General features: G+C 32.5%; 1 protein-coding gene across 1 annotated transcript in view; it reads left to right on the forward strand.

The window, feature by feature from the left end:
• The window catches only part of LOC111691526, a gene marked incomplete at its 3' end in the record, with an annotated part of 336,616 nt that overhangs the window by 134,539 nt on the left and 182,454 nt on the right, over positions 1-19,623 (forward strand). The window contains exon 4 of the mRNA XM_023454534.1: positions 15,429-15,605. Within this exon, the coding sequence (XP_023310302.1) occupies positions 15,429-15,605 (177 nt within the window). The remainder of the gene's footprint in view (positions 1-15,428; positions 15,606-19,623) is intronic.

Genomic DNA, 19,623 nt, shown 5'->3' on the forward strand with positions numbered 1-19,623 from the left:
TTAGATAGTTTGATTTATTTAAAGTAAAACTGATCTCTATTTTTTCATAAATCGGTCACAAGTAAATTGTTCAAGTAGGTTATAATGCACACAGGACGACTCCGTTGGAGAACTTTTATTACAATAAAAATACATTAAAATGAAATGAAATTAAAGGTTTTAAATTCCTGGAGAATCAATAATGCGGTTTTTCAATTTTTGAATAGAGTTCCAAAAGGACCTCATATACAAAAATCTACATGATTTAAATTCGATGTTCAAAAGGCCAAAACTGTTTGAACAATTTGAATATGCCTCCGTTCAATGTTGTCGTGCTCTTACATTACTTAGAACAAAATGGGCAAGAACTCCAGCATGCATAAAGCAAACCTGGGCGCACTTACAGGAACATCTTGGAGAGATACTGGACGTACTTCTTTGAGAAAGTGAAAATATGTCTGTATATCTCTATATATCTTTAAATGCGTGTGAATAAGTGACATCTCTAGACATGCGCGCAACGTTGCCCATGGGCCACGCGCTCCTTTCCACAAGACTAGAGGCGCGCGTGGCGGTATTGACGTCAACCACAACGCAAGCGAGACCTTCGAGACTCCTACTACCGTAGTGCGCAGAACTAGATGCGAGCGTACCGCCACCGACGGTATAAGACCGGTGACAATGTCGCATGCGGCCTCAGTCGCGACGAAGCAGTTGCGAGGTCACCACTGAAGATGATGACGGTGAAAAACGGCGAGACGTTTGGAAGCATTGGCAACCAGATGTAGAGGTGAAACGTCTCAGAGGATCACCATTACCTCAGAAACGATTCGGTCTATACCTGCCTTAAACCCAACAAAAACCGAAATGCACATCAGGGCGAATCTTCTAATAGCTGGTTCGCCTTCACAGAACCTAGTCCGCGAACAAGGTCAGGCCAAAAATTCGTAGCTAAGCTAAGAAGTGGGAGGGAATTCTGTAATTAAATGTATGTGTCAATTAAGTGGCCTCCAAGAGTTCCAACTAACACATTTCTTGAGATACTGGTTTCGTCTGTAAATAAGATCTGTGCCAAAAACTCAGGATTTTATACAAGATTAAAAGCACTATCTGTAAAAAGGACGGTGATTAGGTAATAATTACATATCGAAGTGTATGCGGATTTTTTGGATAACGGTTTACATGTCTTCGAGTCATGACGAAGAGGAGATATGATAGATATGAGGTTATGGACATTGGGGTATTTGTATGGCTTGTATCTATTTTGCTCCATATTAAACCTAGTACCGTGATTGTCCATGGAAAATGCACCATAATATAGTTGACGAATGGAAAAATTGCCAACATCTGCATGGAGAAAAGAAGCAAATATGAAATAGTTGAATGGAAAACGTATTGAATATAAATGCAAGATGTTAAATGTACAAGTGTACAAAAAATGACTAAAGCTTGCGCTGGTACAGTTTTTTCATTACCATTCTGGGTATATACAGGGTGATTCAGAACTTATAAAAAAAATGTAATGTAGGTACAAGGGACTCTTACAAATACAATTTTGTAAAAAAATCGAAAAGGGCTGTTCGAAAATTATTTAAAAATACACTTCTGCATGGCACTGGAAACTGGTCCACTGTAAAACCTGACCTTAAATAAAATAAAATTTTATGACACGTATTTTATATAAGCAAATTCAACTGTTTTTGCCGCTATCGTTATTATTAATTAATAAAATTTATTTGTGGTTTTAATTAATGAAATAATTTGACATGCCTGATGTTACAACAACAACTGTCCAAAATTTGATCCACCGACGTGTAAACACATTTGGGCCCGTCTTACCCAGTTTCTACGAACTAACATAAATGTTGTCTTGCTTCACCATAACACAGATGTTGGCTTGCTTCACCATAAATTAAAACGATCTCCATTTACTCCGAGTTGCTATACACGTAAGCCGTTTTTGACACTTGAAAAACTAATGTAAACACTATTCGGAATCACTTGGGACCGCCTGGAGAAAGAGCGCATTGCGTACAGCGCACAACGCCAATGACGCTAGAGACTACAGTAGATTACAGCGATGTAAGCGTAAACTTCATAATTTTTTTCTCGGAAACTATCAAGATTTTCCAAAATTTGACTTCATTTTTCATGACGCATCTATTACCAAATATTTTTGAATAAGTTGTGGATCAGCCTGTATAAAGTTTATGTGACACGAAATAACATGATCTAATAACGTTACGGATGTAAGCGCTGATTACGTCCCATGATAAAAAAAAGGAAGAAGAAAGTGTACATGAGTGCTAATAGACCACCCAGAGGCAGACCACGAGGACAGAATAATTATGTTTAAAATATTGTTGAATACATATTTTAGTATAAATAAAGAGTATCAACGTTTATGTAACAAGGTGAGTGTGGATTTGTAAGGTAATTTTAGTGTACCAAAATCGACGTTGAAATGTCTCATCCGGCTCGNTAAAAAATTTGTTATTTGTACCTCGTTCGGTTTTCAAATTACAGCCAATTTTCAGAATCTTTTTGGAAACTTTGATGGCCCATATCTCTTCAGGGGTGAACATTTTACTAAGGCGATTTTTTGCAGATCGTGTTCTTTTGAAATGTAGATTCACTGGTATCATTTATGCTACTCCATTCAAAAACACCCTGTACATTAAAATGAAATTAAATTAAATAGGAAACAAGTCTTAATTATAAAACGAAAACCATAAGATATAATAAATGTCGAAAGTGACAACCTCCCACAATTTCACAAGGTTACGTCATAGCATTGATCCACGTATACGGTTTTAAATTCCTGGAGAATCAATAATGCGGTTTTTCAATTTTTGAATAGAGTTCCAAAATGACCTCATATACAAAAATCTACAGGATTTAAATTCGATGTTCGAAAGGCCAAAACTGATTGAACAATTTGAATATGTCTCCGTTCAATGTTGTCGTGCTCTTACATTACTTACACCAAAATGGGCAAGAACTCCAGCATGCATAAAGCAAACCTGGGCGCACTTACAAGAACATCTTGGAGAGATACTGGACGTACTTCTTTGAGAAAGTGAAAATATGTCTGTATATCTCTATATATCTTTAAATGCGTGTGAATAAGAGACATCTCTAGACATGCGCGCAACGTTGCCCGTGGGCCACGCGCTCCTTTCCACAGGACTAGAGGCGCGCGTGGCGGTATTGACGTCAACCACAACGCAAGCGAGACCTTCGAGACTCCTACTACCGTAGTGCGCAGAACTAGATGCGAGCGTACCGCCACCGACGGTATAAGACCGGTGACAATGTCGCATGCGGCCTCAGTCGCGACGAAGCAGTTGCGAGGTCACCACTGAAGATGATGACGGTGAAAAACGGCGAGACGTTTGGAAGCATTGGCAACCAGATGTAGAGGTGAAACGTCTCAGAGGATCACCATTACCTCAGAAACGATTCGGTCTATACCTGCCTTAAACCCAACAAAAACCGAAATGCACATCAGGGCGAATCTTCTAATAGCTGGTTCGCCTTCACAGAACCTAGTCCGCGAACAAGGTCAGGCCAAAAATTCGTAGCTAAGCTAAGAAGTGGGAGGGAATTCTGTAATTAAATGTATGTGTCAATTAAGTGGCCTCCAAGAGTTCCAACTAACACATTTCTTGAGATACTGGTTTCGTCTGTAAATAAGATCTGTGCCAAAAACTCAGGATTTTATACAAGATTAAAAGCACTATCTGTAAAAAGGACGGTGATTAGGTAATAATTACATATCGAAGTGTATGCGGATTTTTTGGATAACGGTTTACATGTCTTCGAGTCATGACGAAGAGGAGATATGATAGATATGAGGTTATGGACATTGGGGTATTTGTATGGCTTGTATCNAGCGGCCTCAGTCGCGACGAAGCAGTTGCGAGGTCACCACTGAAAATGAAAACGGTGAAAAACGGCGAAACGTTTGGAAGCATTGGTGACCAGATGCTCGCGTCTCAGAGGATCGCTGTTACCTCAGAAACGGTTCGGTTTATACCAGCCTTAAACCCAACAGAAACCGAAATGCATATCAGGGCGAACCTTCTAATAACATCCACAGAACGTAGTCCGCCAACAAGGTCAGGCCAAAGATTAGTAGCTAAGCTAAGAAGTGGGAGGTAATTCTGTAATTAAATGTATGTGTCAATTAAGTGGCCTCCAAGAGTTCCAACTAATACATTTATTGAGATACTGGCTTTGTTTGTAAAGATCTGTGCCAAAAACTCAGGATTTTCTACATATTAAAAGCACTATCTGTAAAAGGACGGTGATTAGGTAATAATTACATATCGAAGTATATACGGATATTTTGCATAACGGTTTACATGTCTTCGAGTCACCACGAAGAGGAGATATGATAGATATGAGGTTATGGACATTGGGGTATTTGTATGGTTTGTATCTATTTTGCTCCATATTAAACCTAGTACCGTGATTGTCCATGGAAAATGCACCATAATATAGTTGACGAATAGAAAAATTGCCAACATCTGCATGGAGAAAAGAAGAAAATATGAAATAGTTGAATGGAAAACGTATTGAATATAAATGCAAGATGTTAAATGTACAAGTGTACAAAAAATGACTAAAGCTTGCGCTGATACAGTTTTTTCATTACCATTCTGGGTATATACAGGGTGATTCAGAACTTATCAAAAAAAAAATGTAATGTAGGTACAAGGGACTCTTACAAATACAATTTTGTAAAAAAATCGAAAAGGGCTGTTCGAAAATTATTTAAAAATACACTTCTGCATGGCACTGGAAACTGGTCCACTGTAAAACCTGACCTTAAATAAAATAAAATTTTATGACACGTATTTTATATAAGCAAATTCAACTGCTTTTGCCGCTATCGTTATTATTAATTAATAAAATTTATTTGTGGTTTTAATTAATGAAATAATTTGACATGCCTGATGTTACAACAACAACTGTCCAAAATTTGATCCACCGACGTGTAAACACATTTGGGCCCGTCTTACCCAGTTTCTACGAACTAACATAAATGTTGTCTTGCTTCACCATAACACAGATGCTTCACCATAACACAGATGTTGGCTTGCTTCACCATAAATTAAAACGATCTCCATTTACTCCGAGTTGCTATACACGTAAGCCGTTTTTGACACTTGAAAAACTAATGTAAACACTATTCGGAATCACTTGGGACCGCCTGGAGAAAGAGCGCATTGCGTACAGCGCACAACGCCAATGACGCTAGAGACTACAGTAGATTACAGCGATGTAAGCGTAAACTTCATAATTTTTTTCTCGGAAACTATCAAGATTTTCCAAAATTTGACTTCATTTTTCATGACGCATCTATTACCAAATATTTTTGAATAAGTTGTGGATCAGCCTGTATAAAGTTTATGTGACACGAAATAACATGATCTAATAACGTTACGGATGTAAGCGCTGATTACGTCCCATGATAAAAAAAAGGAAGAAGAAAGTGTACATGAGTGCTAATAGACCACCCAGAGGCAGACCACGAGGACAGAATAATTATGTTTAAAATATTGTTGAATACATATTTTAGTATAAATAAAGAGTATCAACGTTTATGTAACAAGGTGAGTGTGGATTTGTAAGGTAATTTTAGTGTACCAAAATCGACGTTGAAATGTCTCATCCGGCTCGAAGGACCATGAAATGTCTCTTGTTTCGGAGATCTTGGAAATAAAACTGTTTCGGATATTTTACTTAACTAAAGTATATTTAGTAATACGTTGACAGTCTTAGTGACTACTTTCTAAGGAAGATCGTAAGTAAGTTCTCTTTTGAATACAATCATTGGTTTTCATACTGCCCTAGGTTAAATTATCATTAAGTGTTGATGACCGGTGATTAGGTACAGTCCAAGGAATTCCAAATCCTAATCCTCTTAATTGTATCAATAAAATAAATGTAATCTAATATATTAATAGGGTTATAATTTGTACCTGGATAAACCCGGACCCTTCAATTATCCCTCAATTTAAAAATGTAGTTATGTTTTGGATTCAGGATTTGCATAGACTAATTCCTTTATTGCTTAATTATATAGGTAATTAAAATATATATATTTTATAAGTAAAAATAAATGTTACGACGTAACAGACGTATCTAGTGGTTGTTCTATATTTAATAATTTCTCTAAAATAATACGCCTATGGAATCGTATTCTCCACACACCTTATCCTATATGCTGAGAATGACTCACTGCCTACAATTTTACTCTAAAATACGTACTGATATAAATAAGATAAAGTAACAGATAAAAGAATATAAGTAAACTAACCTTTAAAGAGGAATAGATATTTTATTAAGACTTTCATCATGAAATTAAGAAAATGTAAAAGTTATTACTTTGTTATTGTCATAAATTTGTAGGAACATCGTTTTCCTTTTTAAAATTAAATATTTTCATGAGACAGAAATTGAAGACCATGTGTTTCTAGTAACCAATTATGAACTTTTTGGTTGTAAAAAAACTTTTCCATTGATTAAATGTTTGCTTTGAATAACAAGGAGGATTTTAATGACTTCACATAAATCCCATCGAAGTTTCTAGGATTATATTTTATTCTTGCACAGAAAGCAAGCGAAGTACTAGAATCTTTTTCAGTGCCAGTTCCACAAATTCATTTAAATAGGTTATACTAAAATATCAATAACGTAAAAACGAAATTATAGATTTAAATAATCTAAAAGAACTGATATCGTCCTAATTCGTCATGCAGAGGATAATAATTAATGGTTATTTTTAGGAAAAAATTAGGAATAAAGAAATGCATGATTTAATAGAAAACTTTTGATTGTTTTATTTACGTGTAACACAAGATCATGTATATAGTTGTTGCCGGTGCTACGTAGAATTCTAAAACTCCAGCTTTTTATATGAAATAGGAAGAAAGATATCAGTAAGCATTTTTTTAAATTGTGTTAGAAAGAATTTTAAAATATTTCCTTTTTTGTCATCTATTTATACCAATAAATTATTTCTATATAGGTAGGCACATCTTAATATTTCTTTGAGGAATAAAGCATCTTAGAGCAAAACCAAATTTACCAAACTTCTGTCATATTCCATTAAAATAGGTACCTTACGTTTATACGTTCAATGAACCACATTCTCTTGGTATTACAAATGTAAAATGAATGATCTACTTCTTTTTTACTCTATTTATAAACTTCAGCTTTGGAAATAATAAGTTCATATAATGTGCAAAACCGTACTTATCTTATCAACTTCGACGTCACCTGTTACATGAGTGTTATATAAAAATGAAAACGTAATATTGACAGTTAAAAGGAAGCACAAAAAACAAATGCCTAGATGGGGCAATTCTGGGAGGAAGCCTAGATAGTTGAAGATAGGCAGTGGAAGTGATAACAGTGGGCAGATAGGTAGCAAGACGATCGGCGGACAGTGTGGCAAAATAGTGAAAAATAAAAGTGTTAAACCCGTATTAGTTGTCAGGTAATATTCTTGAAGTACTTTGTTGTTAATTGTTCTATGTAACCTTATGATTGTGATGATTATAGATGTTTCATGATAATAATTCTTTGTATGTTTAGCTTTCATTGTTTTATGCTCAGGGGCGTATATTTTTCTAATGTAAATTTGTTACAATTATTATTGAAGATTTTTCATTATTTATTACATGTTAAAATATGTATATTTTGTCGTGACTGCCCAGATATTGCAATAGCAACTTCTTTGTTTCACTTTTAACTTGTTTTATCACGATTATGTTGTTCTTTGATTTCTTGTTCTCACTTTATGTCATACGTATATAAGAGCTTTGTTGAATTTACTAACATTTTCGTCCTTGATTATTATTATTGTCGTTGTTCTCCGAAATCTCAACTCATAGCTGGATTGCCTCCCGTATGGGACTCCAGTACCTTACCTATTATTATTATTATTGTCGTTGTTCCTCCGAAATTATTGTTGTTATTATTGTTGATATTATTACCTTCCGGCCCTGCTGGCTAACTAACACCAAACCTCTTCAGTTTTACTTGGAAGTGTGTATGACTAATATGAGGTAACAGATGACATTTAGTGATTCATTAAATGAGACAGGTCTTATTTATCATTAGCAAAGGTTCTTAATTTATACCTTTGGTTAGCGGTTGTTTTGTATTTATATTTGGGAGGTAAGAGCAACGATCGTGGGTTTCTCTGCCATGCTCTTTCCCCACAGGAGCTCTAGGTGAGCCTGGCACTCTCATTCTATGTTAAATGGTTGTTAATGTTTTTGTTGTTCTATTTGTCACATGTATGATTTGAAGACTGTTGTACGTAAAATAATAAAGTTAGGTGTATTTACTCTGCTTTTGTTTTATAAAATTAAACCATACATCCCCTCAAAAAAAGTTAGTAGCCAGCGCCTTCCGGTCAATAAAAAAAATAGATACACACAACGTAGGTATTCCTTATGACGATCACATATTTTTGGCCACAACTACGTTTATTTTTTTGATCGAACCCGAGGTTGTTATACTACAATAAACTGCCGCATTTCACTTGAATACAGTTTATTTCACTAAAAATTAATTTATTCATTAAAACTATAAGGTACTTAAATGTTTTTCAAGCACTTAAAAGGAAAAAACCCTCCATGAGTATAACAAGTCGATACAGATACTCAATACAATAGATCCTTATATATACTATGTATATAAATTTAGTTTAACTGTGTGAAAAAATATAAAAGTACTTCATAATAATTTTCAATATATTTCAAATCTGGATCAACAAGAAATTTTAAATAAAATAATAATAAAGTTTTTATATACCCTGTCGATTTGTTCGAAAATATTCCATCTAGTGATTTTCGACAATGTGTCCTATAATTTATTTTAAAAATCAGAGAAAGGTCGTTTGATATTTCTAAAGTTGGCATACCTGTAGAAGACACCCTGTATAAATAAATGAACATTACACAAATCCGGAGTAATTGACTTACTTTTGTCTTTCACAATTATTTTGTCTCTAGTTAGTAGATTTTGTGTTCACAAATTTTTAAGAATAATTTTTAAAATAATTTGGCATTCAATATAAAACTATTTACATTTCTCTACGTAGAATTTTATGGCCAATTTTAACTACAAATATACGAATATAGAGGATATTTGATTTATCTGAACCAACATTTTTTAATGCGTTTTAATGCATAATGCTGAAAATAATTTTTAAACACATCATTTGTGGCTCCTACAATTTTTTCAAAAAGCTTCATTGCGCAAAATCTATGCTACTCGCAACGTCTCCAAATGGGTAATCTAAGCATTCAAGAAGGATACCTACCTTTAATATAAATTTTGAATTTTAGAATTCTGGAAGCAAAATTTCCGAGACTGCATACTAGGTGAAAAATTAATAAGTGAAGTTTGCCACTACACTTCTCTGTTAATTAGGAATTTGCTACCAAAAAACTCTGTTTTTTACTACAGTGTTAAATTAGTTAGAACTTAGAGTAGTTAGAACTTAGTTAGAAACAATTTTCGTTCTGGATTTTAAATTAACATAGGTATATTTTATTACCGTTCAAAAAATTGACAAATATGTATGTAGGTATTCTTAAAAAATGTTATATCATTTGTTGAAAATGAGTAGATACTATGCTTTAGTTTTTAAGTAGGTACTAAAAATGAGTTCTATCTGTGTTGCGATAAATGAAAACAGAAATTTTCCAAATCGCAGTTATAGAAGAATTGATGAGGGATTTTTATGAATCTACAGATTCGGTGCTTGCATAGAAAAATACTACATCACATTTATCGACACTTAACTGTTTATAGTGCTATAAATGTGAATAAAGCACAGCCAGAACCATAATGTTTCTGTTTCACATAATTCCACACGAGTAGTTCTCGGAAGTACTTAAAAACGAACGTATATTTATGTGAAGAGATACTGTCATCCCTATATTGTACTTCAGGGTATTAAAATCAAGACAGCTGTAAAAGGGGCATTTCCAATTTAGCCGGAACGTTTACTCACTGTCATTTTCATTTGTCGGGATTCCTCTAGAATAACAGCGCCCATTCAATTAGCTTCAGGCCACTCTTCTAGTTTATTATTATTGCATCACGAAAACACTTGTAGGTCTAATTCTTTAAAAGGAAAATTTTATTTTTTTAAATTTATGCACAGCTTTCGTTGATGTGAATGTTTATATACAGTGTGTCCCCGGATATCGCACTACTGTAAACTTTTTGTATTGTTGATTTTTTGAGAAAAGGTTATTGAAAAAAAGTTTTGCTTATTTGAGAAGCCATGGGCAGTAATCAAATATGTAATAAAACATACAGGGCGTCCAAAAAATTTCTAAATGTAAAATTTTTCGTAAGCAAAGTGCCTAATTTTTGTTTTCGTTAAAAACTGTATTTATTAACGTTGTTGGAGAAATGCTTAAATACGGGGTTTAGTAAAAAAAAGAAGAATAATCACATTTTGCTATTTTATTTTTAACTATCTTAGGTACCATATTATTACCATGGATATTTCCTTTTCAGTGTCGAAGTCAACATATTTATTTTTATTAACTGCCCATTGAATAATTTTTATTAATAATGCTACGAATTTATTTTGTGAAATGTTATGGAATTGGTAATGTGTTTCCATTTCAACTTTCGAGTACTTTGTTGTATATTTTTTGTTGGTATCTACTGACTTTAACACGATGAGAGATTTTTTGGAACTGCTAATTCCACCGATAATTTTGCCTTTATTTACAAGTGTTGGTTCATGACTATTTGGAAACCTCTGTATACAAAGATGTGCAGATTTCGTCAGAACTTTCATACGTTACCACTATGTCCATTAGTTCTTTAATGCCGCGTAAATGGGCCATTAAAGTACGTTTTTTTGCANGAACGTTTACTCACTGTCATTTTCATTTGTCGGGATTCCTCTAGAATAACAGCGCCCATTCAATTAGCTTCAGGCCACTCTTCTAGTTTATTATTCCATCACGAAAACACTTGTAGGTTTAATTCTTTAAAAGGAAAATTTATTTTTTTAAATTTATGCACAGCTTTCGTTGATGTGAATGTTTATATACAGTGTGTCCCCGGATATCGCACTACTGTAAACTTTTTTTTATTGTTGATTTTTCGAGAAAAGGTTATTGATAACAAGTTTTGCTTATTTGAGAAGCCATGAGCAGTAATCAAATATGTAATAAAACATACAGGGCGTCCAAAAAATTTCTAAATGTGAATTTTTTCGTAAGCAAAGTGCCTAATTTTTGTTTTCGTTAAAAACTGTATTTATTAACGTTGTTGGAGAATTGCTTAAATACGGGGTTTAGTATAAAAAAGAAGAATTATCACATTTTGCTATTTTATTTTTAACTATCTTAGGTACCATATTATTACCATGGATATTTCCTTTTCAGTGTCGAAGTCAACATATTTATTTTTATTAACTGCCCATTGAATAATTTTTATTAATAATGCTACGAATTTATTTTGTGAAATGTTATGGAATTGGTAATGTGTTTCCATTTCAACTTTCGAGTACTTTGTTGTATATTTTTTTGGTATCTACTGACTTTAACACGATGAGAGATTTTTTGGAACTGCTAATTCCACCGATAATTTTGCCTTTATTTACAAGTGTTGGTTCATGACTATTTGGAAACCTCTGTATACAAAGATGTGCAGATTTCGTCAGAACTTTCATACGTTACCACTATGTCCATTAGTTCTTTAATGCCGCGTAAATGGGCCATTAAAGTACGTTTTTTTGCATATACTAATACATGGTGTAACGTAAGGGTGGGGAATAAATTAAACGGTGGATTCTTTAGTTTAAAAAATAAATTTTTGTCATATGAAGTTATGCTCTACGGGTTTTCTTTTTCAAGCTACAGGACGCTAAAAAATTTCAAAAGATTTAGTTTTTCTCCAATAACTTTCGAACATTAAAAGATAATGGAATGAAAATTTACCCATAGCTTAATTTGATAATCGCCTAGTAACAGGAAAAATATTGGCTTTGTAAGTTACTCAGTGGCGTGCGTACGTATTACACCGTAAGGTTTTTCGAAGAAAATTGTGGTACGCCACTGGTAAAAACATTTTTTTAATATTTTTGTGTAATCTACATTTTATTTTAAACAAAATTAACCTCTTGTGTTTTATTCCTAGCTCTTGTCATTTTTCCGTAAATAAAACTTTTGCAAATACCATTTTTCCCGCTGCTAACATAGGAAAATGAAAATAACAAAAACATTATGATGTATGCTTTGACCCAGCTACCGAAAATGGTCAAACAGGCATTAAAAAAGACTTGTATGTTTTGAAAATGATATTAAAATATCACATTATTTTAACAATAATTAAAAAACACTAGTGACTTGGAATTTAAAGAATTTATTGAGTAGGTAATAAGAAGTAATAAACAAGATTACAAAAGGTGCTGGAAATGTTGCCCCCCAACTTCAATACATTTTTCAATGCATTTTCTCATAAATTCTCTTACTCGTCCAAAAATACCAGGCATATCTCGAATTTGCTGACAGCCAATTTCAACTCTTTGACGAAGAATCTGTACATCAGAAATGGGAACGGAATAAACTATGTTTTTTAAGTGCCCTCCACACATAATAGTCTAATGGATTAAGTTCGAGAGAACGAGCAGGCCACATATGACTATTGTGGAAATTAATTATACCATCCCTTGTAAATCCAGCTTCGTCGGTAAATAAAATGGATGGGTGGAATAACAAGTTCCGATTGCACTTATTTAAAAACCAGGTACAAAATCTAAGACGTGGTGCATAATCTTCGACAGAAAGCGCCTGAACTCTTTGCAGATTATCATGCAGGATTCGTTGGACAGTCATATGACTTACTCTCTCCATTCTTCCAATTCTTCTAGTACCTACTTGATTTACGATTCACCTCGACCATCTGAAGGATGCGGTACTTCAAGTTGTACTGTCCTTACATTTCGAGATCTTCCGCCGGAGGTGCAAGGTTTTAACGAGCCGGTTTCACGAATACACCGAGCTGGAAAACGTTCAACATAAAGACGCACAGCTAACATAGTATTCCCGTTGGCAAGGCCGTAAATAAAATGCATATCTGCTAATTCTGGAAATGAGTATTCCATTCTGAAAACAAATTTTGGTGGCTTGGTCAAAGGAAAATACTTATAATGTTTTTATTTTCATTTTCCTATGTTAGCAATAGGAAAAAATGGTATTTACAAAACGTTTATTTATGGAAAAGTGACAAGAGCTAGGAATAAAACGCAAGAGGGTAATTTTGTTTAAAATAAAAAGTGGATCATAAAAAATTAAAAAAAAATGTTTTCACCAGTGGCTTACCACAATTTTCTTCGAAAAACCTTACGATATAATTCGTATGCACGCCACTGAGCAACTTACAAAACCAATCTTTTTCCTTTTACTAGGGGATTATCAAATTAAGCTATGGATAAAATTTCATTCCATTATCTTCTAATGTTCGAAAGTTATTGGAGCAAAACTAAATTTTTTGAAATTTTTTAGCGCCCTGTAGCTTGGAAAAGAAAACCCGTCGAGCATCACTTCATATGACAAAAAATTATTTTTTAAACTAAAGAATCCACTGTTTAATTTATTCCCAACTTTTACGTTACGCCCTGTATACACACCACATGAAAAAATACCATGCGATAGACAAGTAATAAGAAGTTGTCATTATTGAATGATACTAGGCAATCACTTACTGTTCAGCGCCTCAAAATGTTACGAAAATGATATATTTGGACAAAATTAAGGAAAACATATTTGGACAAGTTTTCACCCAAAAATTTCACTTTTCGCCAAAATATTTATGCACAAATGCTTCGACACAATTTTGATATTATCATTTTATTGTTAAACTCCAACAAAAAAATTTGTTTCATAAGTTAGTTTTTTCAAATTATACTTAATTTTATTTTTGACAATAATATGCATACATATTCTTAAATAGTAAAGAATTATAGGTTTTAATCATAAATTGGTCTATGGTTTTAATAAACATGTACGATAATTTCTAATCTTCGATTGTTCAGACTCGGTAAGATTTGCTTAACTATGGAACAAATAGATCCTGAAATGAGTTCCAACAATTGAAATTTGTAAGTAGGAAATGAAAAACGATTACAACGGCGCCAATTTTAGATATATTTTCTTATGGTGTTCTTAGAAATTTTGTAATTTTGGCGCCCAAAAATTAGGCAATGCAAGAAGAATCAGGATTCGATGGAAATTGAAAGAGTTTTGATAGTTTTTCTGCTTGTTTCAGCCAAATATTATAAAACTGTTTTTATAATGTCATAAATACACATATTTAGATGAGGTTTTGGTATCGCAATGGAAGTAGATGTTTATGTACTCATGTCAACTTATTATTTATTCTATTTGTATGCTCCTACAAAACTTTTACTTTAATATATGCTTTTGAAAGAGTTTGTGTCGAAAAGTTTTCTGTGATTTCGATAAAAGCTTTAATTTACATTTTGCAGGACTCATCCTAATGTCAACATTTACATAAATGGCTACAATGAAGTAAAAAAAATATATTAAAAAAGCGACGTAATCTGCAACTATTTTAAAGTTATAAGAAAAAATTACTTTCTGTAAATTAATTACAAGTATACATTTATATGCACGTATATAGATCTAATTATAAACAAAAAAATCTTGGAATATAAGCAGATTAAGAAATTTGGTCGTAATTATTGTTTAAATTTTTCTGTATAATTCACATAGGAAATAATTTAGAGTATGTCGTTGAGAAATACCCCATTTTCTTTTAAGTTACAGTTAAAATTGCTGCACGAATCTTTGACGTATGTATTATTATTAATTATTTCTTACATAAATAAACTTTTATAGTAAATGGCAGCTAATGACATATTTAAAAGTTAATTGATTACTTTTTAAATAACAAGAACATCGCATTCGACCATCTTTCCCTAAGTATCCAGTTGAAACGCTCTAGTTAAGGGGAAGATGCATATGTTTTAAGGTTACTCTGAATATTTTACTAAGTGCGCTAATGCATTTTGACAAATTTCCTTATTAATTTATTGAATCAACAATTACTGGTTGCAAGATAAATTTTACGTGCTGAAATTTAATTTAAATGAAGTTATGGATATATACTCGTATTTGAATAAATTGCGCCATTAATTAAGAATACAGAAAATGTTCTAATTGTTATTTTATTTAAAGTTTCAGGATTGTTAAAATTTCATTTAAATAAAAGAGTTTATGCATTTGCTGCACATTTCAAGGAAAATAAACCATTTAATATCCATTAAAGTTATTTTACTCTATACCTTAGAGTACAAAATAATAACTGCCTCCATGGCAATTCTATGAAATAATTTTATTCATTCAGCAAAATAAATTGAATTTGATGAGTCCTCATGAAATGTTGCATTTCAGAAAATGGTTGGTGGCCTTCTCTATCCCAGGTCTTGGATGTGCATCTACGAGAAATAATGATCATTCCCAGGCATTTCATTATAATTGGGAATAATTCTTCCAGAGAATATCTTGAAAAGAAATTAAGAGTCTTGAAGAGGATTCCCTGCAGGGGTGAGAGACTTTTAGATAGATATTGGTTTTATAGTCATTACATTAAATTACAAATTAAAAGCCCATTTGCCCCAGCAATTAATATATTTAGGTATAGTTACGACAACTAAAGTGCCATTTTACTAGAAAACAGGGAAACTATTCTGTATTTAAGACTATGCTCTTTATGTATTTTTATTTTTGCAAAGTGGTAATTTACAGGGTGATTCATTAAGAATGGGCAAACTGAAGATACTACATATCAAAATATGATGATTGAGCTTAACACGCATTATACAAATGTTGCAGGTTTACTTGATACAGGGTGTTAAAGTTCGAATTTTAATTTGGAATGTCTCAATAATTTTTGAATTTTTGGTGGCTTTATGTTTTATGGTACAAGAATTACAGATTTGATGCTGAATTTGGCATTTTCTGTACAGAAGTTGGTAACATCGTGTTACTTTAGGAAATCACAAAACTGACATGTGCATAGAGTTGGATGAATTAAACGAGAGTTTCTTTTCTGTGTAGAATTGAACTACCTTTTAGATTTTTAACTTACTTTAGCCATAGTTCTTAGACAAAAGAAATATGTTCTTATTTACTGAAGTCACAGGGTGTAACTAACGCCCTGTACAGATAGCGGCAAATTCAGCATCAAATTCGTAATTCTCATACCAAAATATATAAAATTACCAAATTTCGAGTTGATTTTACTAACAATTCCAAAAGATATATCAAAATGAAATTCCAACATTAAACACCCTGTATCTCGTAAACTTGCAACATTTGTATAAGACATGCTAAAGCTCAATCGTCATATTTTGGTGTGTAGTATATCCAGTTTAGAGATTGCCCATTCTTAATAAATCACACTGTACAACTTAAATGAAAGAAAACATTAAATACGTTAAAAAATATAAATGAAGTACTTACACGACACATACTCCCAAAAGTAAAATAACATTTTCAATTTGCACATAAAAACAAATAATATAGAAATTATTTAAAGTGGGTATTTAAACAGATTTATGAAAATGTTACGGCGAAGATTAATTCGACATAACGGTTTGTTTTAACAACGTAACACTTAAAAACATATACATATGAAGCAATTTCTGTAGGAACCAAAATACTTAAAGGACGAAATACTAAAATGACATAAAAAAATTTCTCACAAGTTCAGGTTTGTTAATGAAATCTATAATACTTAAGACCGCTGTTACAGTCATTGGTTAACACTTAACTTAAAGTTAACTATTATTTTATCTTTTTATATACCTACTTTCGCCAAATTTGTAACAGTTTCCTCTAGAAATAAAAGTGTTAACCATTAATGTATATATAAATTATTTTTTTGTTGTATTTTTCCTAATGAAACTTCCATACAAAAAACATGCCACTGTTTTTGCTGTTTAAATTAAAAAATAAGTACACAAATTCATTTTCATGAGCTCTTGGAAACCATATAAACTTTTAATTATGAGGAACAATAAGCAAATAATATAAACCTGTAAGAGATGAAAGAGACAAATTATATTCTGTAAAATAGGTTTGTAACTTATTGCTGCCAAAGGCAAAAACAAATTTTTGGATTTACTAAGCCTAGTTTTTTTATAGTTAATTACAGTAGTTGTGTACACAAACATACTGTGGTCAGTCAAGTAAAACCGACAACANGAATGAATTTGTGTGTCGAAATGGAAGGACAAAATTTCGAGAACTTATTATAAGAGCATAGACTAAGTAAAAATGTTAATTAATAATGTAGTTAGAGAATAAATTTTGTATTGATGAGTTGAAACTGTGAATATCAGTTTAAAACAGCGTTAACACATGAAAATGTTTGAAGTCGTTTTTCTCAGAAACGGTTCATTTTATTGTATCGCAACAAGAGATACTTTTTTAAATATTTTTTGATACTCTTTAAAATGGTGCTGTTCAAATTTATAAAGCGGTGAAAAAAAAGTTGTGGGCACTGGAATATTTGCATCATATTTGGAACATAAATCTACAAGGGCACGATTAATACATAGGAAAGACTTGGACAAAATCAAATCACAAATAAAAAAGTTATCGAAGAAAAACTAAAAAAATATTTTTATTTTTGACACCCTGTATCTCCGTTAATATTGAGTTTTCGAAAAATTGCTATAGGACTTTGTGACCCTATTTTTTTGAGGAATCACCTCCTGAAGTCTTGACACATAATTTCCGGACACCCTGTATAATTGTTTATTTTATTTCGATTTTATTAATAAATTACTTCAGTGTAATTTAGTTTTTTTTATATTACACATTCGTTTTCGAGATATAGAGCGTTAAAGTTATGAATCAAATAAAACATTTCTTAGTTAGTTAGTTCGATTCTGGTATGTAAAATTTTTTAAATTAATGTCCCATCAAAGCATTTGCAAAATTTTGTGAATGAAAATTACCATATTTCTGAACCTTGTATCAGAAGGCTCAAATAATGTTGGCTATTAAAATTCTAGAGAGCACCGTTTGTAGAATATCGGGTGTTAAGATTACAAAAGAAATTGTGTGACGTTGAATTTAAAAATAAAAGACTGAAACCGCAGAATAGAATTACAAAGAAACATGTTAAAAAGTGGGGTTCACAGTGCGCCTACCAATCAGTAAATCTACGAATACCGAATTTCATTTTAATAGAGTAGCAGCCATAAATAACTTACTATTCGGATTTCTTGTACATAGCTGGAGCATTTCATAACAGTACCTATGACTGACTCCATCCAAAGGATGCCAGGAGGGTTACATTTACACTACTTCTAAACTACCACGGTTAGGGTGGCTGTGAGGCAAGGATGTACGTAAGGTGGAATTCAGCAGCGGACCAGTACTCGTGCTCTGTGGCCTCCATCGAAGGTGAACTTTTATGAAAGCCTACGCTGATGACCTTGTCATATTCTTTTCAGGGAAATTGTCAAAAGTTTTTAATGAGTTTGCACAAAGGAACCTAAGGAGAACCGATAATTTATATATAAGACTAAAAAGTTAATCCATCCAGTCGATCTGGTCTTCAGTGGTTCCGAAAGGTAAAATTTCTAACAGTTACTCGGGATTATATCAATCTGGATAGCTGATATTGATAGACAATTATAAAAGGTCACTGCGTCCTTTTGGACTTGCACGAGGACTTTGAGAATTTCAATTCGATGCAGCTGTGGTGTGGTGGAACGCTGTTTGGAGGGTCATTACTAATCAGCACATAAATTAATTACAACGACGATACAGCTACCAAATAGGTACTGCTGTCCTGCCATTTCTAGAACTATATCTCGTGATTCAGGGATAGACAAGCAATACTTTATACCGACTAACAACGGGATATGATTGGGCAAAGATTAAGACTGGAGTGATATTCAAAGAACTAGTAGATGACAATANTTAATGTATATATAAATTATTTTTTTGTTGTATTTTTCCTAATGAAACTTCCATACAAAAAACATGCCACTGTTTTTGCTGTTTAAATTAAAAAATAAGTACACAAATTCATTTTCATGAGCTCTTGGAAACCATATAAACTTTTAATTATGAGGAACAATAAGCAAATAATATAAACCTGTAAGAGATGAAAGAGACAAATTATATTCTGTAAAATAGGTTTGTAACTTATTGCTGCCAAAGGCAAAAACAAATTTTTGGATTTACTAAGCCTAGTTTTTTTATAGTTAATTACAGTAGTTGTGTACACAAACATACTGTGGTCAGTCAAGTAAAACCGACAACAGGTATCTCAGGTACACTATCAAAGTTGTCGTACCTACTGAGGTAATAAAATAAATTTACTAAGGCTGAAAATCATTATACAAATTCTATATTGCATATAAATAAAAGTTATGTCGGTCACTCAGCCCCAATGTATGTATGTACAAAAAATAATAAATTTACAATTCGTTTTACTTCAAAACTTTTGTGAGGGTACTAATTGCAATGCAATATAGAATTTGTATAACGGTTTCCAGCCTTAGTAAATTCATTTTCGTTTCATTCAATTACCTCTATAAGT

The sequence above is a fragment of the Anoplophora glabripennis genome, unplaced genomic scaffold, assembly GCF_000390285.2.
Source record: "Anoplophora glabripennis isolate ALB-LARVAE unplaced genomic scaffold, Agla_2.0 scaffold301, whole genome shotgun sequence".
NCBI classification, from domain to species: Eukaryota; Metazoa; Arthropoda; class Insecta; order Coleoptera; family Cerambycidae; genus Anoplophora; species Anoplophora glabripennis.